At 44.3% G+C, this 13255-nt stretch overlaps 1 protein-coding gene across 3 annotated transcripts; it reads left to right on the forward strand.

Annotated features, from left to right (window-relative positions):
- Positions 1-841: 841 nt before the first annotated feature.
- On the forward strand, positions 842-12695 carry LOC114156301 (keratinocyte differentiation factor 1-like). 3 transcript variants are annotated; one of them, XM_028036658.1, is made up of 4 exons: positions 842-1052; positions 2600-3510; positions 3602-3688; positions 10851-12695. In XM_028036658.1, exons 2-4 carry the CDS (start codon positions 2610-2612, stop codon positions 10943-10945), a joined length of 1083 nt encoding a protein of 360 aa, XP_027892459.1. In that variant the 5' UTR covers positions 842-1052; positions 2600-2609; the 3' UTR covers positions 10946-12695. The 3 variants fall into 3 exon arrangements, with proteins under 3 accessions (XP_027892459.1, XP_027892461.1, XP_027892460.1); XM_028036660.1 differs by having other exon boundaries at positions 2604-3510; XM_028036659.1 differs by lacking the exon at positions 842-1052 and adding an exon at positions 1065-1332.
- The last annotated feature ends 560 nt before the right edge of the window (positions 12696-13255 follow it).

Genomic DNA, 13255 nt, shown 5'->3' on the forward strand with positions numbered 1-13255 from the left:
ACCTCGAAACCTTTTTTTTTTATAACCTAATGGCTTAACAGTGGGAATTGCGGCTCATTTTCGAGATCCATATCATGTGACTCGGCTCTTCTAAAAGAACTGCTTCGCCAGACGACTCTTCGTGTCTTTTTTTTTCTTTTAAAAGCTCAAGCGTTTCTGTATCTGTGAGAGGGGCTCAGGTAACTCATAATTATGCTGCAAAATGTATTTTGCAGCATAATTATGAGTTACCTGATAACTAAGTAGAGTCCGTCGTTGTTTAATTTAATGTCAGTTTAAAGCAATCTGTTCTGTGAAGCCCTCGAAAGAACACCAGTGAACAAAACAAAATAAATATTGAACGTAGTCTCTTCCAGAAACTGATGTGCAGATATAAAACTCACTAAAATTAGACACTTGTCGTTAGCGAGCTTATGTCGCTAAAATAACATGTGAGCTTCTGCTGTGTTACGAATAATTGTTTAAACGACATTGTAATGGTTCTAAACTAGTTTTAAAATTGTATAATTTTATACCTCATTATTCTAAGATATTTTAAAACTAGAATGTTTCTTGTTTTAAGAAGCCATTGCTGTATGTATTTATTTATTTATTTATCTGTTTTTTTGTTTTCAGTTTCTTTTTTCACGGCATGTCTAAGTATAGCCCAAGCATTCCTGCACGTTCATAGATATATATATATATATATATATATATATATATATATATATATATATATATATATATATATATATATATATATAGGCGTACATGAGCGGCTACGTGTGCATTAGAATCCACAGAGTTTGTCATTTTACCTGAGTTTTATTTTCTAAAGCCACTTCTAACCGGAAGTCCAGACTCCGGTTTCAGCTTACCTGGTTCGCTTCCTGTACCTTGACGCTCAGGTACACGGATTTCCCCCAGACTTTCCTTAAACTTTCATTTTGGAGTGTTTTGGACCCAATTCCTTGTCACAGATGGATTAAAACATACATGCTGACTTGTTGGCACAGGGAAAGCCGTGATTTTGGGGGGAATCGACTTGTGGACGCAGCGTACTCTGTCTATAGGTGAGAAGTTTATAATGGAGGAAGAGACGCAATGACAAGTCGCCATGAACATGAAAACAATATTGATACACGCTCAAAAAAGTGACTGCGAGCGAATGTCTCCAGTACCTTAACCTATTGTTAACTGAATTAGTAATTAGGCTACATAAACAGCGAAAGGTTTTCGTTGAGTGGACGAGATTAAAGCGACGTTGCTTAGAGAGCCGTAAACAGTCGCCGTCGTCGTAGAGGACGTCAGCACTGAGGACAGACTGCTCAACTACTGGTGACCGTATACAGGGTAATTCATCCAGAATATTATAGTGTTCATATTTTAATAACCTTATTTTTATCTTTAAAAATAATTGACATTATTCCAAGTTTCCATATCTAAGCTAATGCCAGTTGTACCACATAACTTTACTATTCAATCTTATTAACATCATTATTATACTAATTAATCTCACTACAAAAAGTATAATAATAATTATTGTTGTTGTTATTTTGGTTGTAGATGCCCGATTATTTATTTTATAATGATAACAATTAAGTCAAAGTCAATATTGTTACTTTATTATAATTTCTTATGTTGTTAATAATGACAGTGCTATTGTTATCATTATTAATATTATATTATTATAAATCACCTTATGTAGGCTAACACCACCAATAACACATAACGTGTTCACTGTTATTATTGTCACCTTTTTGAAATGATAGCTATACTAATTATTAATATTACTGACAAGAATTACTTCTAATTCTATTATTATTAATAATAAAATGATTATTATACCAATTAGCCACATTATAAAAATATGAATATCATTGTTGTTGCTATTCCATATTACAAGCCTGTAGAGGCTTGTAGTTGATTGTTTTTTACTAATATTATTAGTAGTAGTAATAGTAGTACTGCAGTAGTCCTAGCAGTATTAACATTAGTGTAATAAAATATTGCTATTACAAATAGTAGCTTGTGTGTTGGTGCAACTACTGATATAATTTTTGAATATTACTACAATAGCAAGACTAAAATAAATAATTTGACTTTTATCACAAGTTGCCATAGATAAGCTAATGCATTGCAGTGAGACAATGATAATAATAACAATAAAGATGATAATAATACAAATGATGAATATTGTCAGGATTATTATTAATGCTATTATTATTAATAATATTAATGCAGCTCAGTTAATGTTTGTTTTGACTTTTTTTGTGCCTTACTCAGCACTGTTATTATTGTCTTGACTACGCACTTCTCAGTTGTGACCAAACTGAATGAGTTGTTTATCATTGTGGTAAATACTCCATGACATCACACAGATAATCGGATGTATGAATGGGTGATTGTCTCTCACCAGGTGCATCATCCATGAAACCTGTTGGGCCACATTACCTGCCTGCCTGTAATAGTGGATTCGTTTCTTTGGTTTTTTTAAAAGACAGATGCCCTCATGCGGTTTAACGGGATTTGATATTCTGCCTGATAGAGGGGTAATATTGTATAACCATTTTTAATGTAACCCCTCTGTTGTGCTTCTTTTCTCGTTGGATTCTTGCAGCTAGTTAGTCATGTCTGCTGGCACCAGTGACAGTCTGAGGCGCAGCGAGAGGCTGGAGAGCACCAGGCAAGTGTCTTTTACCGAGGAGCGGTGTGTGGACCTGGTGGAGGATAGGCAGCCAACCCCACAGCCAAAGCCAGTCCACAAAGGCCGCCTTAAAGATGCTAATGGGAACGAGTCTGAGACCATCGACTTCGGTCCCAGTGTAGCCGAACCTTCATCTGCAGCATCGAGCTGCAATCCCTGCTCTTCTCCAAAGAGCTGTAAAACCTTCGTGTGCACCGTAATCACCTTCGGACTGTATAAGGTGTGCCAGCGCTGCATCCACGCTCCGCGTTTGGCGCCGAACGAGAGCTCCCCAGATGAGCCAGAAAAGATCAGCCTCCGAGGCGTTAACCCAGACAACAACAAAGAAGAGGCTGACACCGAATGGTCAGACTTTCGCATTAACGGAGTCAAAGTAGTCGGTCCGAAAGATGATTTAGATTACGACGTCAAATCTTCACCATATGCGCCACTGCCTGCTCAAACCCCATCAGAGTTTGCCTCCCTGCATGACTCTGTGTCATTCCATGACTGGGAGGACGGCGACGAGAACGTGGACTCCCTGATCACCAAGAAGCTACTGGAGCTGTACTCTGAGTATCAAATCGAAGAGCTGGCCAGGTGCACCTCAGACTCTGTGTTTCTGAGGAAGAGCAAAGCCATCACCCAACTCATCAACTCCCTGGCAGAGGAGCACAAAATGGACGAGCAGGAAGCGGAGTGCCGGTTGGTGCGGGGCATCATCCGCATCAGCACTCGGAAGACCCCGAAGAAGCGGCCGCCCATTCCCAGGATGGAGAGGACGATGTCGGACAGTGGGCACGAGACCATGATTGGGAGTGGCTCCTTTCCCTCAAGCAACAACAGTAAGTTGGGCAGCTTTCTCTCCTTCATCCTCGCCGATGTAATACCTACTAGTGTCAGAGAAAAGTGTTTGGTTGTTTTCTTTTCCTCAAGACGACTACAAGTCAAATCCCAACATCCAAATATCCGACTTGACTTCCACTGACAAGTTTGCCAGAAACATGTGGAGGAAGAATGGAGGTAAGGGTTATGTTTTATTCATTTTAATACCTAAATATCTGCAATATTTGCATTTATTAGAGGGAAAAAGAGAAAGGTGTGTCTGTAATTTAATACTTCTCAGCATGATGTGTAAGTAAGCGCATTTTACCAGACCCTGTTGAGAAAACTCTTCAATAAGGAAGGTGTTGCTTACAGAAACACTTAAAGTTAGCAATTTAAGTATCAATGAGATGTTATTTAAAACGAAAAGCTTTATGTAACAGGGGAGGTACTTAACACCCAAGAGCTGCAAAGGATAAGTGGACACGGCTCTGGAAGGTCACAGCTGCCTCAAACAGACACTAGGCACCAACTCAACAGTCACAACTCTCAAAAAGCTACAGTAGATCTTCAGTGAAGCGCAGGAACAGCAGCCCGCTCCCCCCAAACGACAGAGGGGCTATCCATCAGTGGCTTGGTCACTGAGTAGGCCAAGCCTGGAACCGGGTCCCTGTGGTGGCCCATTTCCTCCACAGACCCACCCACAGCAAAACCACACAGCAGTACACAAGCGAGACTCACCTCTAGACCCACCAACATGGCAGACAGGCACCAGCCCCCCACTGTAGGCGAAACTCAGAACGAACAAGTTAGTAAGAATACATTAACACCCTAATGTGTTAGTGGTGAGCTCGCCCTGGGAGGGTCGGATGGGTGGGATGCCCACTAGAGCCCAGCTTAGCCCCCTGTGACTGCGAGGTCCATCATTCCACACCCCAAGACGTGACCAATGTGTGGTGTTGCCTGTGTTGCGGAGGAGTGGGTGGTGTTGAGGCACTGATGCCTGATTCCCAACTGACAGTCCCACCTGGGCCCATATCACCACAGCAACTACTTTGACTAGGGACCCATTAAAGCAGGGGAGCCAAACTCATTTTGGTTTTGTGCCAAATCAAGATCATGAATGCTCTTAAAGTGCCGGTTGTGCCAGAATGTGTTGATAAAACCTGTTTGCAAACTGTTAAAATATAAATTCTTAAAATTAAAAAAATATATTATTGAACATCTTTTTAGTCCCTCCAGGAATTTGTGATACTTTTTGTGATGTTTTTTTCATCCATCCATCCATCCATCTTCTTCCGCTTATCCGAGGTCGGGTCGCGGGGGTAGCAGCTTCAGAAGGGAGGCCCAGACTTCCCTCTCCCCAGCCACTTCTTCCAGCTCCTCCGGGGGAATCCCGAGGCGTTCCCAGGCCAGCCGAGAGACATAGTCCCTCCAGCGTGTCCTGGGTCTTCCCCGGGGCCTCCTCCCGGTGGGACGTGCCCGGAACACCTCACCAGGGAGGCGTCCAAGAGGCATCCTGACCAGATGCCCGAGCCACCTCAACTGGCTCCTCTCGATGTGAAGGAGCAGCGGCTCTACTCTGAGTCCCTCCCGGATGATGAGCTTCTCACCCTATCTCTAAGGGAGAGCCCAGCCACCCTACGGAGAAAACCCATTTCGGCCGCTTGTATCCGCGATCTCGTTCTTTCGGTCATGACCCAAAGCTCATGACCATAGATGAGGGTGGGAACGTAGATCGACCGGTAAATCGAGAGCTTCGCTTTTGGCTCAGCTCTCTCTTCACCACGACGGACCGGTACAGCGCCCGCTTGACAGCAGACGCTGCGCCAATCCGCCTGTCGAGCTCCCGCTCCCTTCTTCCCCCATTCGTGAACAAGATCCCGAGATACTTAAACTCCTCCACTTGGGGCAGGACACCCCCCCTGACCCAGAGAAGGCACTCTACCCTTTTCCGGCTCAAGACCATGGCCTCGGATTTGGAGGCACTGATCCCCATCCCGGCCGCTTCACACTCGGCTGCGAACCGATCCAACGAGAGCTGCAGATCACGATCTGATGAAGCCAAAAGGACCACATCATCTGCGAAAAGCAGAGATGAGATCCTAAGGCCACCAAATCGGATCCCCTCAACACCTTGGCTGCGCCTAGAAATTCTGTCCATGAAAGTGATGAACAGAATCGGTGACAAAGGGCAGCCCTGGCGGAGTCCAACTCTCACCGGAAACGAGCCCGACTTACTGCCGGCAATGCGGACCAGACTCTGACACCGGTCATACAGGGACCTGACAGCCCGTATCAAAGGGCCCGGTACCCCATACTCCCGGAGAACCCCCCACAGGGCTCCCCGAGGGACACGGTCGAACGCCTTCTCCAAGTCCACAAAACACATGTAGACTGGTTGGGCGAACTCCCATGCACCCTCCAGGACCCTGCTGAGGGTGTAGAGCTGGTCCAGTGTTCCACGACCAGGACGAAAACCACACTGCTCTTCCTGAATCCGAGGTTCGACTATCCGACGGACCCTCCTCTCCAGGACCCCTGAATAGACCTTGCCAGGGAGGCTTAAGAGTGTGACCCCTCTATAATTGGAGCACACCCTCCAGTCCCCCTTTTTGAACAGGGGGACCACCACCCCAGTCTGCCAATCCAGGGGAACTGCCCCCGATGTCCATGCGATATTGCAGAGTCGTGTCACCCAACACAACCCTACAACATCCAGAGCCTTAAGGAACTCCGGGCGGATCTCATCCACCCCCGGGGCCTTGCCACCGAGGAGCTTTTTAACCACCTTGGCGACCTCGCCCCCAGAGACTGGAGAGCCCAACCCAGAGTCCCCAGGCTCCGCTTCCTCAGTGGAAGGCATGTTGGTGGGATTGAGGAGGTCTTCGAAGTACTCTGCCCACCGGCCCACAACGTCCCGAGTAGAGGTCAGCAGCACACCATCCCCACTATAAACAGTGTTGGTGCTGCACCGCTTCCCCCCCCTGAGACGCCGGATGGCGGACCAGAATCGCCTCGAAGCCGTGCGGAAGTCTTTCTCCATGGCCTCTCCAAACTCCTCCCACGCCCGAGTTTTTGCCTCAGCAACCGCCCGAGCCGCATGCCGCTTCGCCCGCCGGTACCCATCAGCTGCTTCCGGAGTCCCACAGGCCAAAAAGGCCCGATAGGACTCCTTCTTCAGCCTGACGGCATCCCTCACCGAAGGTGTCCACCAACGGGTTCGAGGGTTGCCGCCGCGACAGGCACCGACAACCTTGCGGCCACAGCTCCGATCGGCCGCCTCGACAACGGAGGCACGGAACACGGTCCACTCAGACTCCATGTCCCCCACCTCCCCCGGGACGTGTTCGAAGTTTTGCCGGAGATGGGAGTTAAATCTCCGTCTCACAGGGGATTCCGCCAGACGTTCCCAGCAGACCCTCACAACACGTTTGGGCCTGCCAGGTCTGACCGGCTTTCGCCCCCACCACCGGAGCCAACTCACCACCAGGTAGTGGTCAGTGGACAGCTCCGCACCTCTCTTCACCCGAGTGTCCAAGACATACGGCCGCAGATCCGATGAAACGATGACAAAGTCGATCATCGAACTGCGGCCTAGGGTGTCCTGGTGCCAAGTGCACATATGGACACCCTTATGCTTGAACATGGTGTTCGTTATGGACAATCCATGGCGAGCACAGAGGTCCAGCAACAGAACACCGCTCGAGTTCAGGTCGGGCGGGCCGTTCCTCCCAACCACGCCCCTCCAGGTCTCACTGTCGTTGCCCACGTGAGCGTTGAAGTCCCCCAGCAGAACAAGGGAGTCCCCAGGAGGAGCACTCTCCAGTACCCCCTCTAAGGACTCCAAAAAGGGTGGGTAATCTGAACTGTCGTTCGGCCCGTAAGCACAAACGACAGTCAGAACCCGTCCCCCCACCCGTAGGCGGAGGGATGCTACCCTCTCGTTCACCGGGGTAAACCCCAACGTACAGGCGCCGAGATGGGGAGCAACAAGTATGCCCACTCCTGCCCGACGTCTCTCTCCCTGGGCAACTCCAGAGTGGAAGTATGTCCAGCCCCTCTCAAGGAGACTGGTTCCAGAACCAGAGCCATGCGTCGAGGTGAGACCGACTATTTCTAGCCGGAACCTCTCGACCTCACGCACTAGCTCCGGCTCCTTCCCCACCAGAGAGGTGACATTCCACGTCCCAAGAGCCAGTTTCTGCAACCGAGGATCGGACCGCCAGGGTCCCCTCCCTTGGCCGCCACCCATCACACAGTGCACCCGACCCCTTTGGCCCCTCCCACGGGTGGTGGGCCCATGGGAGGGGGGGCCCATGTTTCCTCTTCGGGCTGAGCCCGGCCGGGCTCCATGGGTAAAAGCCCGGCCACCAGACGCTCGCCATCGTGCCCCCCCTCCAGGCCTGGCTCCAGAGTGGGGCCCCGGTGACCCGCGTCCGGGCGGGGGAACACCAAGTCCAAGGTTTTCCTTCATCATTGGGGTCTTTGGGCTGCACTTTGTCTGGTCCCTCACCTAGGACCTGTCTGCCTTGGGTGACCCTACCAGGGGCATGAAGCCCCAGACAGCATAGCTCCTAGGATCATTGGGGCACTCAAACCCCTCCACCACGATAAGGTGGCAGCCCATGGAGGAGTGATGTTTTGTTTTTTTTTGTTTTTTTTGTAATAAAAATGAAAGTATTTGTATTTGGAAATATTTGTGATATTTGCACTAATTACTGACTGTAAATGGGACCTTTTATATAGATCGTGGGCTGTAATCTGACATCAACTAAGGATGAGGCAGCTGTTTAGTACAAGCTTTTGACAATTTTTGAGAAAAATCTGCAATAAACACCCAGTTATGTATTAGCGCAAAAAAGTGAAATTTTGCGTGAATTTCCACAATAATTCTCAAGAGGCTGGAGGGACTGATTGATATAATTTGGCAGTAAACATAAAAACTGCATTGAGTAGATTGATAACAAATAAATTGATAGCACGATAACTCAGGATCCAAAGAATTTTAACTTGCGTCTGTTTTGTTTTATCTCAGGTCTTGTCTTACTGATTTTAGTGAATGATGTTTGTTGATTTGTTTAACCTCTGAACATCAATGTGGTCCAACTAATATGATTTTAGATGTGCTTTAAAGATCACTGACTCAAACAGCATACCAAATATTTTTGCACATTCAGAGTATTTTACACTCTTCGGCGTTTCACATAAATGTATAACTTATTGTCATACTTATGACTGATCATGAATCTGTTTCGATTAAGACAATAAACAGGGTTAACTTTCATGACCTCTTCTGTGTTCACTAAATGTAAGAGTGTAATGCAGCTGCACATATCTTTAATATCAACACAACAACAAAACCAGCCTGAACAGTTTGCATTCGCAGGCTCACATAAGAAGCATTAAATAATTTGTGACTTTACAGACTGCTGTGTCAGCAGAAAAGGTGTTAGCCTTTAAAATTTTGCTGGAATAAAACACCTGAGTCATGCCTGGCAGGCTCCTGCTGTTTACTACACAGCTGCACTGTAAACATACACTGCGTAACAGAAAGTGAACAAAGGGCAAACTGCTGCAGGGCTCACCTCGGGTGCTGGTAATTCAGTGATCAGCATTATGCTAATAAAATAAGATCAAATATGTGTTTTATTGATCAGGAGTTCTCTCAAAAACCTTATTAAAAATGTCAGTAGAAAGAGACACAGATTGTCTTCTTCTGAGAAGAAAACATGAAAATGTTTATGTGGAAGGAGTCTGTGTAGGACAGGGGTCTCAAACTCAGTTTACCCGGGGGCCGCTGGAGGTAGAGTCTGGGTGAGGCTGGGCCACATTCACACACACTGTCTCCTCAGCCGAACCTTTCTGATTGCCTATTACCATATTTGGCCGTAGTCAGGGGCTGTAACAGCCGTAATTGTGTAGTGTCTCTTTAAGATACTCTAGTATTGCTAATGATGTCAGAAGTATGCGCCACGGCTTCTCTGTAGAGAGCGTGGGAGAAACGTGCTAGACGGACATGTTAGCTCCCTAACTTTTTAGTAATGTTAGGGGTTGTTTGGACGCTGCTCAATTTTCATGTCTGATAATATAGCAGCCGTTCAACCGGGCTTTGTAAGGTTGGTGAAGAGCGTATTTATTAAAGGACAACACTGTGGAATTCCCAGTACCAGTGTGGTTGTGAGTTTTTGACCGTCATGACGAATCTGCCGCCTCCTCTCCTCCCTTAAACACAACCCAAGCGTTACAGCGCCTAACCTTAATTACGTTACACTGATCAGCAACTTCCGGGTCTAGACTGGATGCTGAAGCACGTGAAGCAGGAGCGGCCGCGGAAATTGCGCATGTACCATTTGCAAATAATGACAAATAGAAAATGCAAATAGGCCCGGCCTATGTCCCGCCCCCAAGAGCAATATACTCCACCGTGATTGGTAAGTTCGTTCAGCTCCGCACACAACACTGAAAAGTGCCAATTATATCAAACTCGCAGGCCGCACTAACATTAAACTTTCATATTAAGGCGGGGGCCACAAACTATCGTCCCGAGGGCTGCAGTTGGCCCGCGGGCCGCGAGTTTGATACCCCTGGTGTAGGATATTCATGGTGCATTCACAGTTTAGCAACGTTTTTACTTTTGTGTGGGTTATTATTCAGAGCTAAATGACCCAGAGCATCAAACCAGCAATAATTACAGGAAAACATATTTGCTGAGATATGTATAATATTGAACAATACAAACTACATGCTATTACATAAGTAAAACCAATTTCCGTATTGTTTTTATAGTTGCTACATAAATAATGGTAAATCTCTTCCTGTTCATGGCTGCTGCCTCTGTTGGGGAAATATAAGATATCAAACTTGTCAATTTTTTTACCTTATATTTACTGTTCATCAGCTGATGTTACTTTCAAATAGTTAAAATAATATGACATACTGAAATGCCTCTCTGCATTTCAAATTCCAAATAATTTCTTTAGCTTGTTACTCCAATAAAGTTAAAATCAGTAGCCATAATAACACTGGTATGATGGAAGCTAATTACAAATTATGCTAATGATATTTGGTATGTGACATGCTTAGAAATGATAAAGCATCTGGTGTTGACATGTTGGTATGGAGGGCCCAAAAAAAAGAAAAGAAAAAGAAAAAAATCTGCTTTGGGCCTCAGAAAGGCTTGGGCCAGCCCTGGCTGAAAACCTTAATGTTGTGAGAGGCAGATTAAGAACATCACAATCCCCAGGATCAATACTCAAATTCTAATTCTGCAAGTCAGAATGAAACAGAATGACATTCACTTAAGGTTGACAGCGTTTTATTTATTTATTTATTTATTTTTGTGGTTCTGGTCTACTAGATCCCACTTCAAGTTCTCCATCAACCTACTCGCCCTCTCACTCAGAGATGGAGTCTTCAGGTGTGCCACTGCTACACGCTTCGGTGAGGACATGAAGCAGCGGGACGGATCAACCCGGTTGCCTCTCTCAGGTCACGCACTGGGTGTTGGAAGGACGACTTTACTTGCACTGGAGTGTCTGTCTGAGCCGAGCTCCTTTGACAGGAAGGAGAAAAATGTGAAGGCTGGAATTATGTGAAGGCTACAGTGAACTCAGGGTTCTGCATGCAGATATTTATGAATGTAAATATTGTATCTGTGCATTTGAAGGATCACCTAATTGGGACTTCGTCTGTAAAACAGTTGTTAATTTTTTTTATGACAATTAACCATCCGCTTGTTTGTGAAGAGCTTGAGGCTCTACAGTTTGATTTTGTCCTTTACCCGTACAGTTCACAGTTTTTTCTTTGCTTTTTGTTTGTTTGTTTTGTTAGTACACATTTCACCATATCTTTACCTTCATAGAGTCGATTTTAATTCATTTTAATTATTGCTTTCTTTGTTTATGAATGACATTCTTAGTTTTCTTGATTTAATTTGTGTTAGAGGCATTTTAATGGTCATAATGTCAATAGTCTAAGAGATGAAGAATTTGTTGAAGATCTTTTCAAATATTTAAAAGTGATATCAGTATAAGTAAGAATCAAAATTACATCACTTTCATATTAATAAAACATTTTTAATCATGGCCAACCATTAATTTATTCTCATTTTTTATGGTATCCTGTACAAAAACATTTAAATCCTCTTGTCAATTACTAACAGTGCAATAGAAATACTTTATTAGACACACACCTCTTTAGTGTGTTAATCACAAGTCAGCATCTCATTCTGTGGTTAAAGTTGTTTTCAACAGTTGACAGAAAAATATCCTACCCTGTCTGCCATTTTTCAGAGTAATATGCTAAGCCAGGGGTGGACAGTCCTGGTCCTCGAGGGCCGGTGTCCTGCAACTCTTAGATGTCTCCCTGGTCCAACATCCAACAGCTGAATCACCTCCTAAGTGCAGTCAAGTTCTCCAGAGTCCTGCTAATGACCTCATTAATTGACTCAGGTGCGTTGAAGTAGAGACACATCTAAAAGTTGCAGGAGACGTTTAGGCCCTCCAGGCCTGGAGTTGCCCACCCCTGTGCTAAGCTAACTAAGCTAACATACTGGAACTCCATTTCTTTTTCTGGAACTTGAATGTCTGTCTTTTGTAAGTAATATGTAATGATTAAAACACACATAAAACTATACTTAATGTTCAGAGAGATTGGAGTATGCAATATATTAAAATATGAAGCTCATATTTAACAGGTAGCTCTTGCTTGTTAAGGGGAATCTCTAAAATTCTCACTTTCTGCCTTTTGCAAAGCTTCTGTCCCTTAAACAGCAAATGTTTTCTGATTTTTCTCAGTTGAGGAGGTGAATAATAATAATAATAATAAATCAAACTTCTTGTCAATATCAATATTTAAAGTGTAGAAGTTTAACAGCCCAGTCTATCTTCTTAGGCTTTTTTCAGTTCTGTGTGTGAAATTAGTGGTTATTCTTGGTTTTCTTGTATTTTAAATGTTTGATGTTTTTCTTGCATTAGTCATGTTGTCATAAGTAAATGTAAAACTGGCTCTGATTTTTCCTTTAAAAGCACAAAATGGAACTGAGTTGATTAACTTTTACTTGATTGCATCATATTTGAGAGTGTATTGAATTATATCTTTGTTTTCAATCTCTTCTTGAAAACGAAGATATTGAAAATGAGTCTTTTCAATGTCATCTCATTGGAGATAAAGAAGTATATAAATAAAAGGATTGTAAAACTAATTTGAAGTGAGCATTCTTTTGTTGTCACTTAACATATGACCACAAGAGGGAGACATGCAACAGTTTATAGGAAAAGTTCCACAGAAAAGCTTCTGGATGAATGAAATCTACAAATGTTAGAAATTCATCACATTATACTCATGTGGCCTTAAAGTGCAGGTGACATATCTTTTTATGAGTAAAAAATATATATGTGTGAATTCAATAACATATTTTAAAATGTAAGTTCCGTAAGCACTGATTTTTATTTTTTTCTTTATAATTGGTCTCAAAATGTACTAAAAAGGTACTCTCAAACTAGTTTTCTGCAACTTTGTCCTGCTTTTTTATGACATGTAAAGTGAACTCCAGCAGTGACCACTGTTACAGTGGCTAAGAACAGACAGTAGCGAAAAAAGTCTGATGTTTCTTTAGATGTTAGTAATTATCAGACAGAGATGCAAAAGTTTTGGGTGCAGCTGAATCCTCGTGTTCAAGCCCCAAGCAGTGCTGACAGCGCCACAGCAGTCAAACTGCCACCTCAGATGCAAGGGACATTTATTTCAATACATTTCAATCAT

Source organism: Xiphophorus couchianus, chromosome 13, assembly GCF_001444195.1.
Source record: "Xiphophorus couchianus chromosome 13, X_couchianus-1.0, whole genome shotgun sequence".
In the NCBI taxonomy this organism is placed as follows: Eukaryota; Metazoa; Chordata; class Actinopteri; order Cyprinodontiformes; family Poeciliidae; genus Xiphophorus; species Xiphophorus couchianus.

Bases quoted from the DNA above. Each gene is read 5' to 3' on its own strand.
- LOC114156301 (XM_028036658.1), top strand. From the start codon at position 2,610: ATGTCTGCTGGCACCAGTGACAGTCTGAGGCGCAGCGAGAGGCTGGAG. The intron at 3,511-3,601 runs GTAAGTTGGGCA...CTTTTCCTCAAG, and splicing joins CTTTCCCTCAAGCAACAACA to ACGACTACAAGTCAAATCCC. The intron at 3,689-10,850 runs GTAAGGGTTATG...CTGGTCTACTAG, and splicing joins CATGTGGAGGAAGAATGGAG to ATCCCACTTCAAGTTCTCCA.